We start from the raw sequence: 12,555 nt of genomic DNA, 5'->3' as shown, positions 1-12,555 counted from the left end.
TAGTCATATTTTATTATTATTATTATTATCTCACACTTTTCACCACTTCATCTTTGATCAATCAGTCAAACTTTATGTTACTGCAGCATGCATGTTACCAGTGCAGCTAATTGTCAGGTTATTTTTAGGTGCATCAACTAAAAACTAAAATGTCCTCTCATATCTCCTACAGCGCTAAACACCTCTAAAACAGGCGTAATGTGTGCTCTCCTCTTGGTCTCCTCATCTCTCTATGTGCCCTCTTCCCTTCTTGCTCACTTTTCTCTTCCCTCAGCTGGCTTTCCCTCATCTCTGCCTCTCATCTTCCCATACTTCTGGACCCCAAACCCCCAACTTTTGCACGTCCCGTTTAATATTTTTTGCAAATCCTGCACAAACCGTACAGCTTATTCTAAAACAGCTACATTTTTCATTTTGTCATGTTACAGTGACTGTTAAATTGTATCTTTGTCATATTCTCTTGAGTGTTCAGGTGCTTTGTCTTATTTTTATTCCTCTTAACATGTTTCATGTATGCACCAAAAAAAGAAAACTTGTTACAGTGACTGTTAAAGAAGCAAATTCCCTGTAAGTGAAAACCTGCTTGGTAAAAAATCAATTTCTGATTTTGATTGTAGGCAGTATATCAGATGGTTACATATTGTGACATTACAGCTTTATCCACATCACCATGTTAACCATCATCTCTCTGTGTCATGTCAGTTGGTGGGGCCTTCGCTCTTGGAAGTTACACCATCCTCTTCTTAAAGCTTTACTCCTATAAAGATGTCAACATGTGGTGCAGAGAGCTGAGCACCGCCAAAGCTAAGAAACTGGCTCGGTCACTGTCTTGTAAGTCACAAACACACAAATATATTTTGGCAATACTAAATTTAAGGCCTGATTGAAGGTGAATTCTATGTTGTTTTTAAGGTCAGTGTCTGTGTGTGTTTCAAAGGTCTTACCCAAAATGAACTCTCAGCTCCTTCCTCATGCTGTTACAGTGACATCTTATGTCAGATACTGATTACTGCAGCTCTAATACATAAAAAGGAAGTTTGACTGTTAAACATACAGGAACTGTCACAGTACTGTGTGGAAATTTTGATGGTGTAACAGAAATTGTTGCATGTTAACATTCACATTTGAATAATTTTCTCTGTTTTTGTATGTATCAACCAGGGCTGGGACCATAAAATAATATCTTGATATTTCAGGGTATTTTTGCAATAACAATATTCTTGATGATATGACAAATTACTGTAAACATATTGTATTATTTATTTCAGGAACATACTATTGGAAAAAAATAAGTCCTGTAATTTTATATGTCATAACAGTTTACTTTCAAATATTCAGAAAAAAATGAGCTCTCATTTCTTGAGTTTATAAACAACAACAATAAGTCTGAGTGAGTTTCAAATTCTGTATAAAAAATAAATAATAAAACAAAATAATACAAACCACAATTTAAACACCTAAACAGATGCCCAATATAAAAAAAAACTACCTTTGTGGAGGAAAGAGTTAGACAAAAAGTTAACTTTTCTTCTGGAGCTTCAGTATCTGCAAAATTGGCACATATGGCTAAGATGCGGCCTTGTATATATGCATTATTAATATACTCTGCACAGAAACTAGATAAAATGCTACTTAATACTTTGCAATGTCATGTTTGTTTGTGTATTAATTCTGCCCTCAGGCCCATCAGCACAGCACCTCAACGGGGGCAATCGTGAGGTGTGTTACCCTGGCAACCTCACCATCAGAGGTACTGAAATACATCTTTCAAGTTCTGTTTTTACCATATGCACTGCCTCTGTTTTTTTTTTTTACCAGATTTGCAGAGTCCTTTCGCTGTTTTAAACATCTATTAAAATCCCACCTTTATAGGCCTTCCTGTAGAGCAACTCCATGTGTGATGTTTTTCTTTGTTTTCTGGGCTTGTTTGTTTTGGCTCTCATTGTTCTGTGTTACATATTGTAATTTCTTAAAACTCAAGTCATTTATTCACTCATTTATTTTAAGTGTGTGCACAAGGGGTCAACAGATTATTGGCCTGGCCAATTATCGGAGCTGGTATTTGGCATTTTGCCAATTATCTATATCTACGTTTTATTTTTATGATTGCAGATTAAAATTAATTAATGAAAAAGTGTGCGTATTACACTCAACCAACACCAGGGAAGGCGGTCTGCAATACATGCAAAGAAAGCATCAGCATGGAGGAACTTTTGCTTTGTAAAACCTCAAGGAGCTATTTTGATTTATACATTTTTATTTAAATTTTAACTGAACTTTTTAAAAAAGAGTTGCAGGGAACTTGCTGTACATGATGTAGAAAGTTTCAGTTTTGATTAAACATTTGCTTAAGGCATTTAAGCAAAGTTTTGTGTTGGGAGTTTGTTATATTCTAAATTTGGGGGAAAAAGGCAATGAGTAACTTGCTATGAAATGTGTAAATTGCCTATTGGTTCAAATATCAATTATCGGTCTTATTTAATATTAATAATCGGCATCAGCCCTGAAAAACCATGATGGACGACCCCTAGTGTGAAGCGTTTCGTAACTGCATGTTTTAAAAAGTGCTATGTAAATAAAACTTACTTACTCTGTTTTACATGTTTCGTTCGGTCACATGCTTTAACTCATCACACCGTCCTCTCTGTCTCTGTAGACATGTACTACTTTGTCTTTGCTCCGACTCTGTGCTACGAGCTGAACTTCCCCCGCTCTCCCAGCATCCGCATGGGTTTCCTGCTGAGGAGACTGTTTGAGATGGTGAGGAAATATCTCATGTCAGCATCAGCTGGAAAACAACACCTTTGCCGTAGCTGTGTGTTCAAGTCAAAAATCCGCTCCATGTTTCTGATCGTGATCGATCTGAGTGCTCAGGGGTGTTTTTGTCGCTGCTCTCACATTTTTACAAGCATCTCTTTAAAAAAAAAAAAAGTACTTAAGAGCAAAGAACACCTGCACAGCTTTAAGAACCGAATGTTTGCTCTATAGTGGATACAGATTTTTGAGTTATTTTGCTCATTTAAAGGTTCAGTGTGTAAGATTCAGGGGCAGCTAGCAGTGACGATTGCAGATTGCAACCAGCTGAAATTTCTCCTGGTTAGAATTCCTTCAGTTTTTATTGTTCATGTGGTTTTTACCTGGAGACAAATTATCCTATTAAGGCCTCCTCTTCTCCAAAGTAACCAGACCAGTTAATGCAGTTTCACATTACAAATCAGTGTTTCTCCAATGCTGTTTGGCATGTCGGATACGGCGGCTCACCCTTTTTCTCTGATAATTTAATGTGTGCTCGCCTTTTTTTTCCTGCTCACGATGTTTTAACCCAGAGCCGAATTAACCGCCGCGGTCTCCTTATCTCCAAAACAAATGGATCTGGCAATTTAAAAACACTGAATAAAGCGGTCTCATGTTCGTTGCATACAACCCTGTTTTGAGCAATTGTTTGGTTTGTCCATTCTGGGCTACTGTACAAGGTTTGCACGGTTATGGAAAACCCACAAAAGTCATGGCATTATACAATCTCCTTTTCCAGGCCTGGAAAAGTGATGGATTTATTCAAATTCATTAAAAGTTTTGGAGATTATTTATATGTGTAATGAAGTCGTTGCGGTGATCTTTTGTGGATCGCCTTAGAGATTAAAGGCTGCTGTTTCATTTTCATACCATGATTAATATTTGGCATGACATATACTGCACAGTTCTCTTTGTGTTATACCATTTAAATAGTCATTACATTTTATTATGGGTCCTCAAAAAGCCATGGATAAATTTTGAATTTTTTGTCAATAAAAATGTGTGGGAACCCTGACTGTACAAACATAGCGGTGGCGGATCGTCCATTAATGAAGACGCGTTCGAATGTTTAAGGAAAAAAAATATTCTTATTATAATATATTCAACTCCTGTTCATATTTTAAAATATTGGGTTTATGTTTGTAGTTTTTGCCATCATTATTAGCAACTATTATCATATTTTACCCATAAAGTTAATTCCTGAGTTTTTGGGGACATGATGACACCAGTCCAACAAGTCAAGTAACTTGAGCAGTCAATCAGACATGTAAACCATCTCTGTTTTAAACAGTATATTACTGTAAGGTAATGATGTATAAATTAGGAAAAAGTTTCTTAGAAGTTCAAAAAGCTTCATTGCTTCTAATATGTTGCTCTCCATATATTCTCTGTCAGTGTTTGGTGAATATTTATTTCTGTGAAATGAAGTCAATCACTTTATTGATGTTTGTTTTTGTCCCCAGCTGTTTCTCATCCAGATGTTAGTTGGTCTCACTCAACAGGTACAGTCTTATAATTTAAACCTAAACTGATGTGCAGTGCTGTGTTCATCTTTCCATTCACATTTCAAGATTTGAATTTCATGATATAAAGTGTTCCTGCGATTGTACGACTGGTATTGGAAGTACTATGGAAAAATGACTCTAAAAATTAAGCCTATATGTAAAATTTACAGTTTACGGTGCATGACTGACCACTTCTTGTCTTCTTTCTATCAGTGGATGATTCCCATCATTCAGAGCTCCATGAAACCACTTGAGGTGAGGAAAACAGACTAACACTGATACTGATACTGCACAAAATAACATGCTGCTATGCTGCTATAAAATGCAGTTTATCAATCGTTTGCTGATCTGTGCGTCTCTCCTCTCTGTAGGACATGGATCTGAGCAGGATGACTGAGAGACTTCTAAGATTAGCTGTGAGTAAAAACACAACATATATACATGGAGAAACCTTTACTCATGCTGTTTGCTGTTTTTCATGTTTGCTATGAGTTGATGACCAGCACAGAATAAAACATCACTTTTGTTATCTTTTGTTTTGGATTTAAACTATAACTCAGATTTATTTATTTAGGGTGTGTGTCCACATGGTAAAAAAAAGTGATGGCAGGGTGCTGAAGAGTGCTTTATCCTAGCACTGTGACACACTGTGCTTGGGTTTGGTTTCTTTTTTTAATATTTTGATACTTTATTGTGTCATTATTTTACAAATCAAAAGTACATTTACAGTTATTTATAGATTTTGACACAAACCTTCCTTTTTTTACACACATGAAAACACAGATGAAAAAGAGTTAAAGAAAAAAAAATTATATATATATATATATATATACATATATACATATATATATATATATATATATATATATATATAAAAGATGGAATTTTTATTTTTTTAATTATTGGGTTTGGTTTCTAATATTTTGACATTAATGTTATCCAGAAAGGTAACATAAGACTGCACTAACAGTGTTGTGTTGACTACACAACCCACAACATGCTTACACACGTACAGTTAATAAGGAGGGTCCAGTATCTTGTCCATGGATACTTGGACATATTGCCTGGAGGAGGTACCGAACTGCTGACCCTCCGATTAGAGGATGTGTACCAGCCCGAAAATGTTCTGCAATCTGCAATTTTAATGTAATAACCCCACAAATGTAATACATTTTCTAAAAACGTAACGTAATACTACATTTCCAACATGACATCCAGAAAAGACACCTACTAAGTCCAGAAAAGAAATCTATATGAGGTACGTATACATGTCTTTTCTGGACATAGAGTAGGTGCCTTTTATGGATATAGTATAGATGTCTTTTGTGGACATAGTATAGATGTCTTTTTTGGACATTTGCTTGAAATTTAGTATTACATTTGTAGTAGGTAACTGCTATTAGTTTTACACAATTTAGGGATTATGCGAGTAACACAATGCTTGTTGTCAGGCTAATTGCAGCGATTAATCACTGTAATGAGAATATGCTTTAGCTCGCAATGACTCGAGAGTGTGGTTAGAAAACATGCTTCAGTTTTTCATCAGGCTTTTACTTGTAGTTAGTTTGGACATCTTCTCTAAAATGTCTCTCCATCATATTTTGTTCTTATTGATTTGGGTCCCTCCATTCCTCTAACTTTTCTCCAGGTTCCTAATCACCTGCTGTGGCTGATGTTTTTCTACTGGTTCTTCCACTCGTCAATGAACTTCACCGCGGAGCTGCTGCGCTTTGGAGACAGACAGTTCTACAAGGACTGGTGGTATGTGTCTGTGTGTGTTTGTGCATGAATGTAGTTCTTCATTTCTTTGCACCTGTGTGTATGGGAATAGATTTGTGTGCATAGTCATGAATGAAAAAATATGTATGTGTATGTAAGGGCAGGTGGTAGATCATTTCAGTACTTTGCAAAACTAGTAGAGGAAGGAGTCATTTTATGTGTCGCACCTTTTCTGACAGTAGTAAATCAATTTCATCACTCAGTGTACTGTAGGATAATTACTCATCATTTACTCTTTGCCTGCGTGACAATAAAGATTTTAGACTTTTTCATGTGCATCAGTATTGATGAAACTGCCTTAGATCTGATGTTTAAACCAGGCAGTGCTCCAGCGCTCTTATTTGCTGACTTTTCTTTCAGGAACTCTGAGACGGTGACATATTTCTGGCAGAACTGGAACATCCCCGTACACAAGTGGTGTCTCCGGTGAGTTATTCGCACGCTAACACACTGAGAGGGAGCGATGAAATTTATAGAAGTGAACACAAGGGACAGTGGCGGGTCTGATGCAGGGAGACAGACTTAACAAGGCACACTGATGTATTTGGGAAATTGATTCATCTGGCTGCGAGAGAGTAAGTGCTGGTAATAAATACGACGCCTGCAGCCAGTTCCACATACGCTAACACAGCAGCAGGAGCAAATGCAGTGAGGTTAGATTAAACAAGACAAAGCAAATAAAATGCTTGTAGAGCCTGTTTACTTTGAATTTTCTCTCAGGGAGGGAAAATCAGCAAAATTTCAACATACAGCAGGGACTCTGTACTTGCTTTGCTTGGGGAACAGAAATTGACAGGAGAACAGGGGCCCGTTTCTGCAGCTCCATACACGTTTCTTGGATTTTAGGAACTTTCTAGAATTGTAAGATATTTCTTGGATTTTAGCACATTTCAAGCATTTTTAGAACATTTCTAGGATTTTAGGACATTTTAAGGATTCTAGCACATTTCCAGGATTTTAGGACATTTCTAGGATTTTAGGATGTTTCTAGGATTTTAGGACATTCCTGGGATTTTAGGATACTTAGGCCAGGCTTAGGCTTAGCGAGGACCTCTGTCGGGGTGCTGGGGATTCTTAACTGGCACTTTTTTTCAATAAACAAGCTTTATTTTGATGCTGTTTTATACAATATGATACCTCATGTATACTAATAGTACAAAATCAATTCTCAGTGTGAGTCACTTTCATTTACATCGTAAATTAGAAAATGATTGGGGGGTCACCTGGCATCCTATCAGGGGCCAGATTTGGCCCACTGGCAGTAAGTTGAGTATCACTGACATATAGAAAACATACTGAATGACTGACACATTATTTGATGTTCTGGTTCCCATTTCAACATCTGTTCTTTCATCTGTCTTGCAGCCACTTCTACAAGCCGCTGCTGAGGAGAGGTTTTAGTAAAATAGTCAGCCAATCAGCTGTCTTCTTCTTGTCGGCTTTCTTTCATGAGGTAAGAGCTGAGACCAAGACTACTTTCTCTGTTTATATTGACAGTGTAGGTAGAATACACTGTACCTCAAATCTGCAGTGTCCTCAAAAATCCTCTCTCAGGTAAATGTTCTCGTACAAATCCACAGAGAACATAATTTGTTTTATATAATGATTTTTGTTTCCATGTGTGTTTCGGTTTCAGTACTTGGTGAGTGTTCCTCTCAGGATGTTCAGACTTTGGGCCTTCATGGGAATGATGGCACAGGTAAGAACAGACACATGTTGCAAATGATACACTTACAGCAGTGGTCGGCACAAACCAGCATATATTATTTCATTTTAAACTGCATAATATGCACTGTGATTGAGGTACACAGTTTTTGCAAGATTATCCTTCTAAAAGGAATACTTCACCTGCAAAATAACTATTTGTCAGTTTCTCACTGGTGTAACCTTGACTCCATGAAGAGGACTCGTTTTTCTGGCATACCTCCATGGAGAACGGAGAATTGAAAAAAAGGCAAAGATTTCATGAATTTGTCGTCAACAGGGTCAACATTTCCAACAGCAAACCTTTGTGTGTGTGTGTGTGTGTGTGTGTGTGTGTGTTTCTTTTAAATCCCTCTCTAAATACGGTGGATTTTGCAGGTCCCTAAAGGCAGAGCAGGTGGAGCTCTTCAGAAGCTCTTTTTTTCCTCAGCAGCAGTTAGTGACTAGCAGGGTGAATAACTGATCTGTCAATCCGTTCAGGGCTGATCAGATCTGATCAGATCAATGGATGGGAGGGACAGCTGCTGAACGGTTAAGTTTCATGTTCAATGCGCTTGAAGTTGTGCTGCTCCATCTGTGCCCAGAGTACGCTCTGTGCTCTGAAAGCTCAACGGTTCAGCTCCAAAAATAGAAAATGTATTTGTGGCAGCAGATGTATTAATTATGGTGGCGGTCTGCCGAAATAGGAATGTGTGGGAAACCCTGCATGTGTCTGCAAACTCTCATACAACTTGTGCAGTATAACCCAAGTCTCCCGTCTTTAAATGTATGTTCAGTATTTCCCAAACACACACATTTATGCTAAAATATTACAATATAAAAGACTTTTGCTAGTTTTGCTGTGGTTAAACGCGGACCCCAGTGACTTCAGTTCATGAAGAATGTCTGCTATTTTTTTTGATTCTTCGTTCATCCTGGAGGCATGCGAGACAAAATAATGTTTTCTTCACAAATTCAGCGTAACATAGGGCGAGTAATTCATTTGCAGATGGTCATTTTGCAGGTGAAAGATTCCTTTAATGTTTGAAAAGGATGAAAGAAATGGGTGTAAGTAGGAAAGAGGTAGTGAGGCATTTAATGCATAGTTTATTTGTGCAGCCAGTCATAGTAAAAGTCAGATTAAAGATACGTGTATGATGTTCTTTTTGACTCCTGTGGGACATTTTAAAAGCTGTTCTCAGTGTTTGGCCTTGGCTGCAGTGTCATCAACCTAATTAATAACCTCATTAACACAACGGCGCATATTTGATATATCACAGTGAATATAAGTGCCTCTTGGTCTTTGCTGACTTTGGTAATTTGTTTTTCATTAGAGCGAGCTGAAACTCAGACAACAGAAATCAAAAACAAATAAACAGAAAATGTGAGATTGTAATTAGTTATTAAAAACCCAATCACTCACTGTGTTTATTTATTTTCGATTTTTATTTACTCATCAGCTTCCATTAGCCTGGTTTGTCAGTCGCTTTCTGCGTGGCGACTATGGCAACGCTGCGGTGTGGATCTCACTCATCATTGGTCAGCCGTTCGCCGTCCTGATGTACGTCCACGACTATTATGTCCTGCACTACAGGCAGGAGGCTGACTGATGCACACACACACACACACACACACACACACACACGCATAAGCATACATATCTACAGTCTCTGTCACTTTGTTTCACTCTATTTTTGTCTCTTGTACACACAAACAAACACAAAGGTACTTTTTGCATCCAGTGCAGGTTAAAGGATATCATACTCTACATGTCGGGATGAAGTGATCACATCCTGATCAGAGCAGGTTTACATAAAACAGCTTTTCTTCCATAAAAAGAAAAATATTTTTTTCCAAGTTTGGAAAGTTAAGAAGAGCTAACAGGGGAAATCTTTTGAGGTCATGTAGCATCTCACTCAGGTGATTTTTCTGCCAGTGCCTTTTAAAAGGGTTAATTTGGTATTTTTCAGCCTGGACACTGTTTTCCTGTGGTGGCATGTTATCTAATGATTTTCAGTGTCATGGATGAGTATTCAGCTGATACCAGCAATGCGGATGTGGCCTTTGAATTTGATGGCTGCCTGTTATTTGTTTGAGCAGGAGCATACTATGTCTCTTAAGTTTTCAGAATGAGACTTAGACACAATAACAAACAGATCAGATCAAGCGAAAGGCAAAGAATCACTTCAGACACGTACTAAAACGATCTGAGCCTCTCTGTGGAAAAAATAAACACTTTCATTGGCCAGACAGTGATGGAGCACATAGACATACAAACATGGAAAAATAGGGTCTAGGTTGAAAAATGTTGAAGTTAAAGTTAAAAAGTTACCCTTTTAAACTTCTGACTGCCAGTTTGTCTAACTGATAAAGGTTTTTGCTTGTGGTACTGCAGAAAGGCACTCTTTTCTTTTTTTTTTTAAACCAGAGAAGCTCTGTGCCTCTTCAGCTGTGCACATGCACAGTACAATGACTGTGGCTGAATTTTATCAATTGTCAAGTTGACAACAAGTGCCTTTGTAAAAATTTGATAGAGTTTTATGATCTACTGTGTTTCCTTTTTGTGAGCCAAAGGGGCCTTAAAGTGTCTGCTCTGAGGGAACATCAGTGAGAGATATGAATGCATGCAGGTAGGATTTTATTGATGTACAATATTTTTTTTCAAATGATGTTTTACTTGTCAGTTATGAAAAGGCCAGCATTACTGTTTGTCCGTTTTTTTCTTTTTACCTAAAGTGCCATTATAATAATACAGCACACATCCAGTCACGCTAGCATTTTATTTGGTATTGATTTTATTTTTACAACAGAAATAAAGAGATATAAACACACTGAATTAGTGTGTTTTTGCTTCTCTGAACTGCTGAATTGTTTAAATACAGTGTGTGTGTGTGTGTGTGTGTGTGTGTGTGTGTGTGTGTGTGTGTGTGTGTGTGTGTGTGTGTGTGTGTGTGTGTGTAAAAAATAAATGTTCAGAATTCGGTTTTGTTCAAGTCTTGTTTTTAAGTGTATGTGTGTTTTTGTCTATCAGGCTTTTGATTTTATTATGTTTAGATTCATATAGATAGATAAATCACATTCTTACAGACGTTTTCTTGTTTGTTTTTGTTTACTTCTTTTTCTAGGCTTATTTTTTCATAACTTTTGGGCCATTTCTTAAGTTGCTTGTTGCCTTCTTTTCAGGTTTTTGAAAAACCAGGATTCAAAGAGTTAACTTGTGCTGCAGTCAAACCATCAAAGGGACTCTTCAAAAAATATTTCACTTCCTCCCTAATCCCAAATCATGGCTCATATTCAATCTCCTTTTTCACCCTTTATGTTGTGACCATTTTTTGTCGTTCTTATGCTGAGATCAGGTCACTACTGTTCAGCCAGTTTTGTCCCTTTTCTGTGTCCATACAGTCAGTTTTAATTCTTACATTCTCTTGTATTAGTTTCACTCACAGACATTGAACACACCACGAGTTAAATGACTTAAAACCACCATTAGTCAGTGATATTCATCATAATTAGGCCACCTACCAGGCTTAATTTCAAACTGAAGACTGTGATTAACATCTTTTTACTACTTTGCTACTGGGCATCTCAGCCAGGGCACAAAACTGTGCCACAAGCTGTGTGTGTGTGTGTGTGTGTGTGTGTGTGTGTGTGTGTGTGTGTGTGTGTGTGTGTGTGTGTGTGTGTGTGTGTGTGTGTGTGTGTGTGTGTGTGTGTGTGTGTGTGTGTGTGTGTGTGTGTGTGTGTGGCATGCAGCGTCTGTGTGTGTGTGTAGATTTGTCATCCCGATATGGGAGGACAGGACTGGGAACCTGTATTTTGTCAGCCTGACAGTGAATTAAACAGCAAGTCTGAGGCAAATCACAAGTTTCTGTAGGCGTGTGTACGTGCTCTGAGAGTGTGACATTTGGCTAAACAATCGTCAGCGGGGATTAGAGTGTGGATGACAGTGGAGACGTGGTTTTGCAGGATTCACCATGTAATATAGAAAATCAGCTCACAGCAAAAACCTACATTTTATTTTTTCCATAAATCTTTTTTGTTTTTTTTTCCAAGAATTAAGATTAATTATTTCCCAAAAAGGACTTGATCTACTGTTTGAGCAAAGGGTGCAAAGTTAGTGTGGGAGTCTGGCTCATGTTTGGACTCACCAGAGAGAAGCATATGACTGTTTATTGTCAAGGTTTCGGAAATGCTGACCTACTGTGCAATAATAAGGTGATTTATTTTATTTGTGGCAAAAAGACAGCACATTATGTGAAAATTATGTCCTTTTATTCAGGGATCATGATAGGGGCTCTATCATAGATGTATAAAGAGAAATGGATACAGCGTCACAGACAGGGCCTCACTGATTCCTATGAAAGTTGCTCAGTGGTGCATGAACCCAAAAAAAGTTTGATTTCCATGTGTAACATTACTGTGATCTGCCCCTCTATTTCTGCATCATTGGGCCCAAAGCGCAGGCGCACTACAGATATTCACCATATGAGTGACTAATTTTCACTGTCCGATTGGCTAACTTTTGCCTTAGCCGCTGTAGCAGCCAATAATAAATATAATAATAAATAAATAATTACCATTAATGTGACACATTAAAATACAAACAACACATACTGATGTAAGTGCAAACTATTATCCTCTCCACTTATTATGTTTTAATTACCTTATTTAAGCCAACTAATAATGTAATAACTAGTTACCTAAATGATGTAATAACTTTTAACTAATAACTTTTTTGTAATAACATTGTGCAACAAAGTGTAACTTTTCAGTCCTGATCGCCCCCTGGTGTCTG

General features: G+C 37.5%; 1 protein-coding gene across 1 annotated transcript in view; it reads left to right on the top strand.

Annotated features, from left to right (window-relative positions):
• Nucleotides 1-10,596, top strand: part of dgat1b (diacylglycerol O-acyltransferase 1b) — a 28,393-nt gene extending 17,797 nt beyond the window's left edge. The window contains exons 7-17 of the mRNA XM_042489757.2: nucleotides 703-831; nucleotides 1,682-1,750; nucleotides 2,657-2,760; nucleotides 4,257-4,295; nucleotides 4,512-4,553; nucleotides 4,670-4,714; nucleotides 5,947-6,059; nucleotides 6,438-6,503; nucleotides 7,443-7,530; nucleotides 7,714-7,776; nucleotides 9,221-10,596. Of these exons, the coding sequence (XP_042345691.2) occupies nucleotides 703-831; nucleotides 1,682-1,750; nucleotides 2,657-2,760; nucleotides 4,257-4,295; nucleotides 4,512-4,553; nucleotides 4,670-4,714; nucleotides 5,947-6,059; nucleotides 6,438-6,503; nucleotides 7,443-7,530; nucleotides 7,714-7,776; nucleotides 9,221-9,370 (908 nt within the window). The 3' untranslated portion in view covers nucleotides 9,371-10,596. The remainder of the gene's footprint in view (nucleotides 1-702; nucleotides 832-1,681; nucleotides 1,751-2,656; nucleotides 2,761-4,256; nucleotides 4,296-4,511; nucleotides 4,554-4,669; nucleotides 4,715-5,946; nucleotides 6,060-6,437; nucleotides 6,504-7,442; nucleotides 7,531-7,713; nucleotides 7,777-9,220) is intronic.
• The last annotated feature ends 1,959 nt before the right edge of the window (nucleotides 10,597-12,555 follow it).

The sequence above is a fragment of the Plectropomus leopardus genome, chromosome 11 (assembly GCF_026936395.1).
Source record: "Plectropomus leopardus strain MGB_pleo_1.0 chromosome 11, ASM2693639v1, whole genome shotgun sequence".
In the NCBI taxonomy this organism is placed as follows: domain Eukaryota; kingdom Metazoa; phylum Chordata; class Actinopteri; order Perciformes; family Serranidae; genus Plectropomus; species Plectropomus leopardus.
The sequence above is the reverse complement of the archived record's forward strand: the minus strand, read 5'-3'. Positions and strand labels throughout refer to the sequence as shown.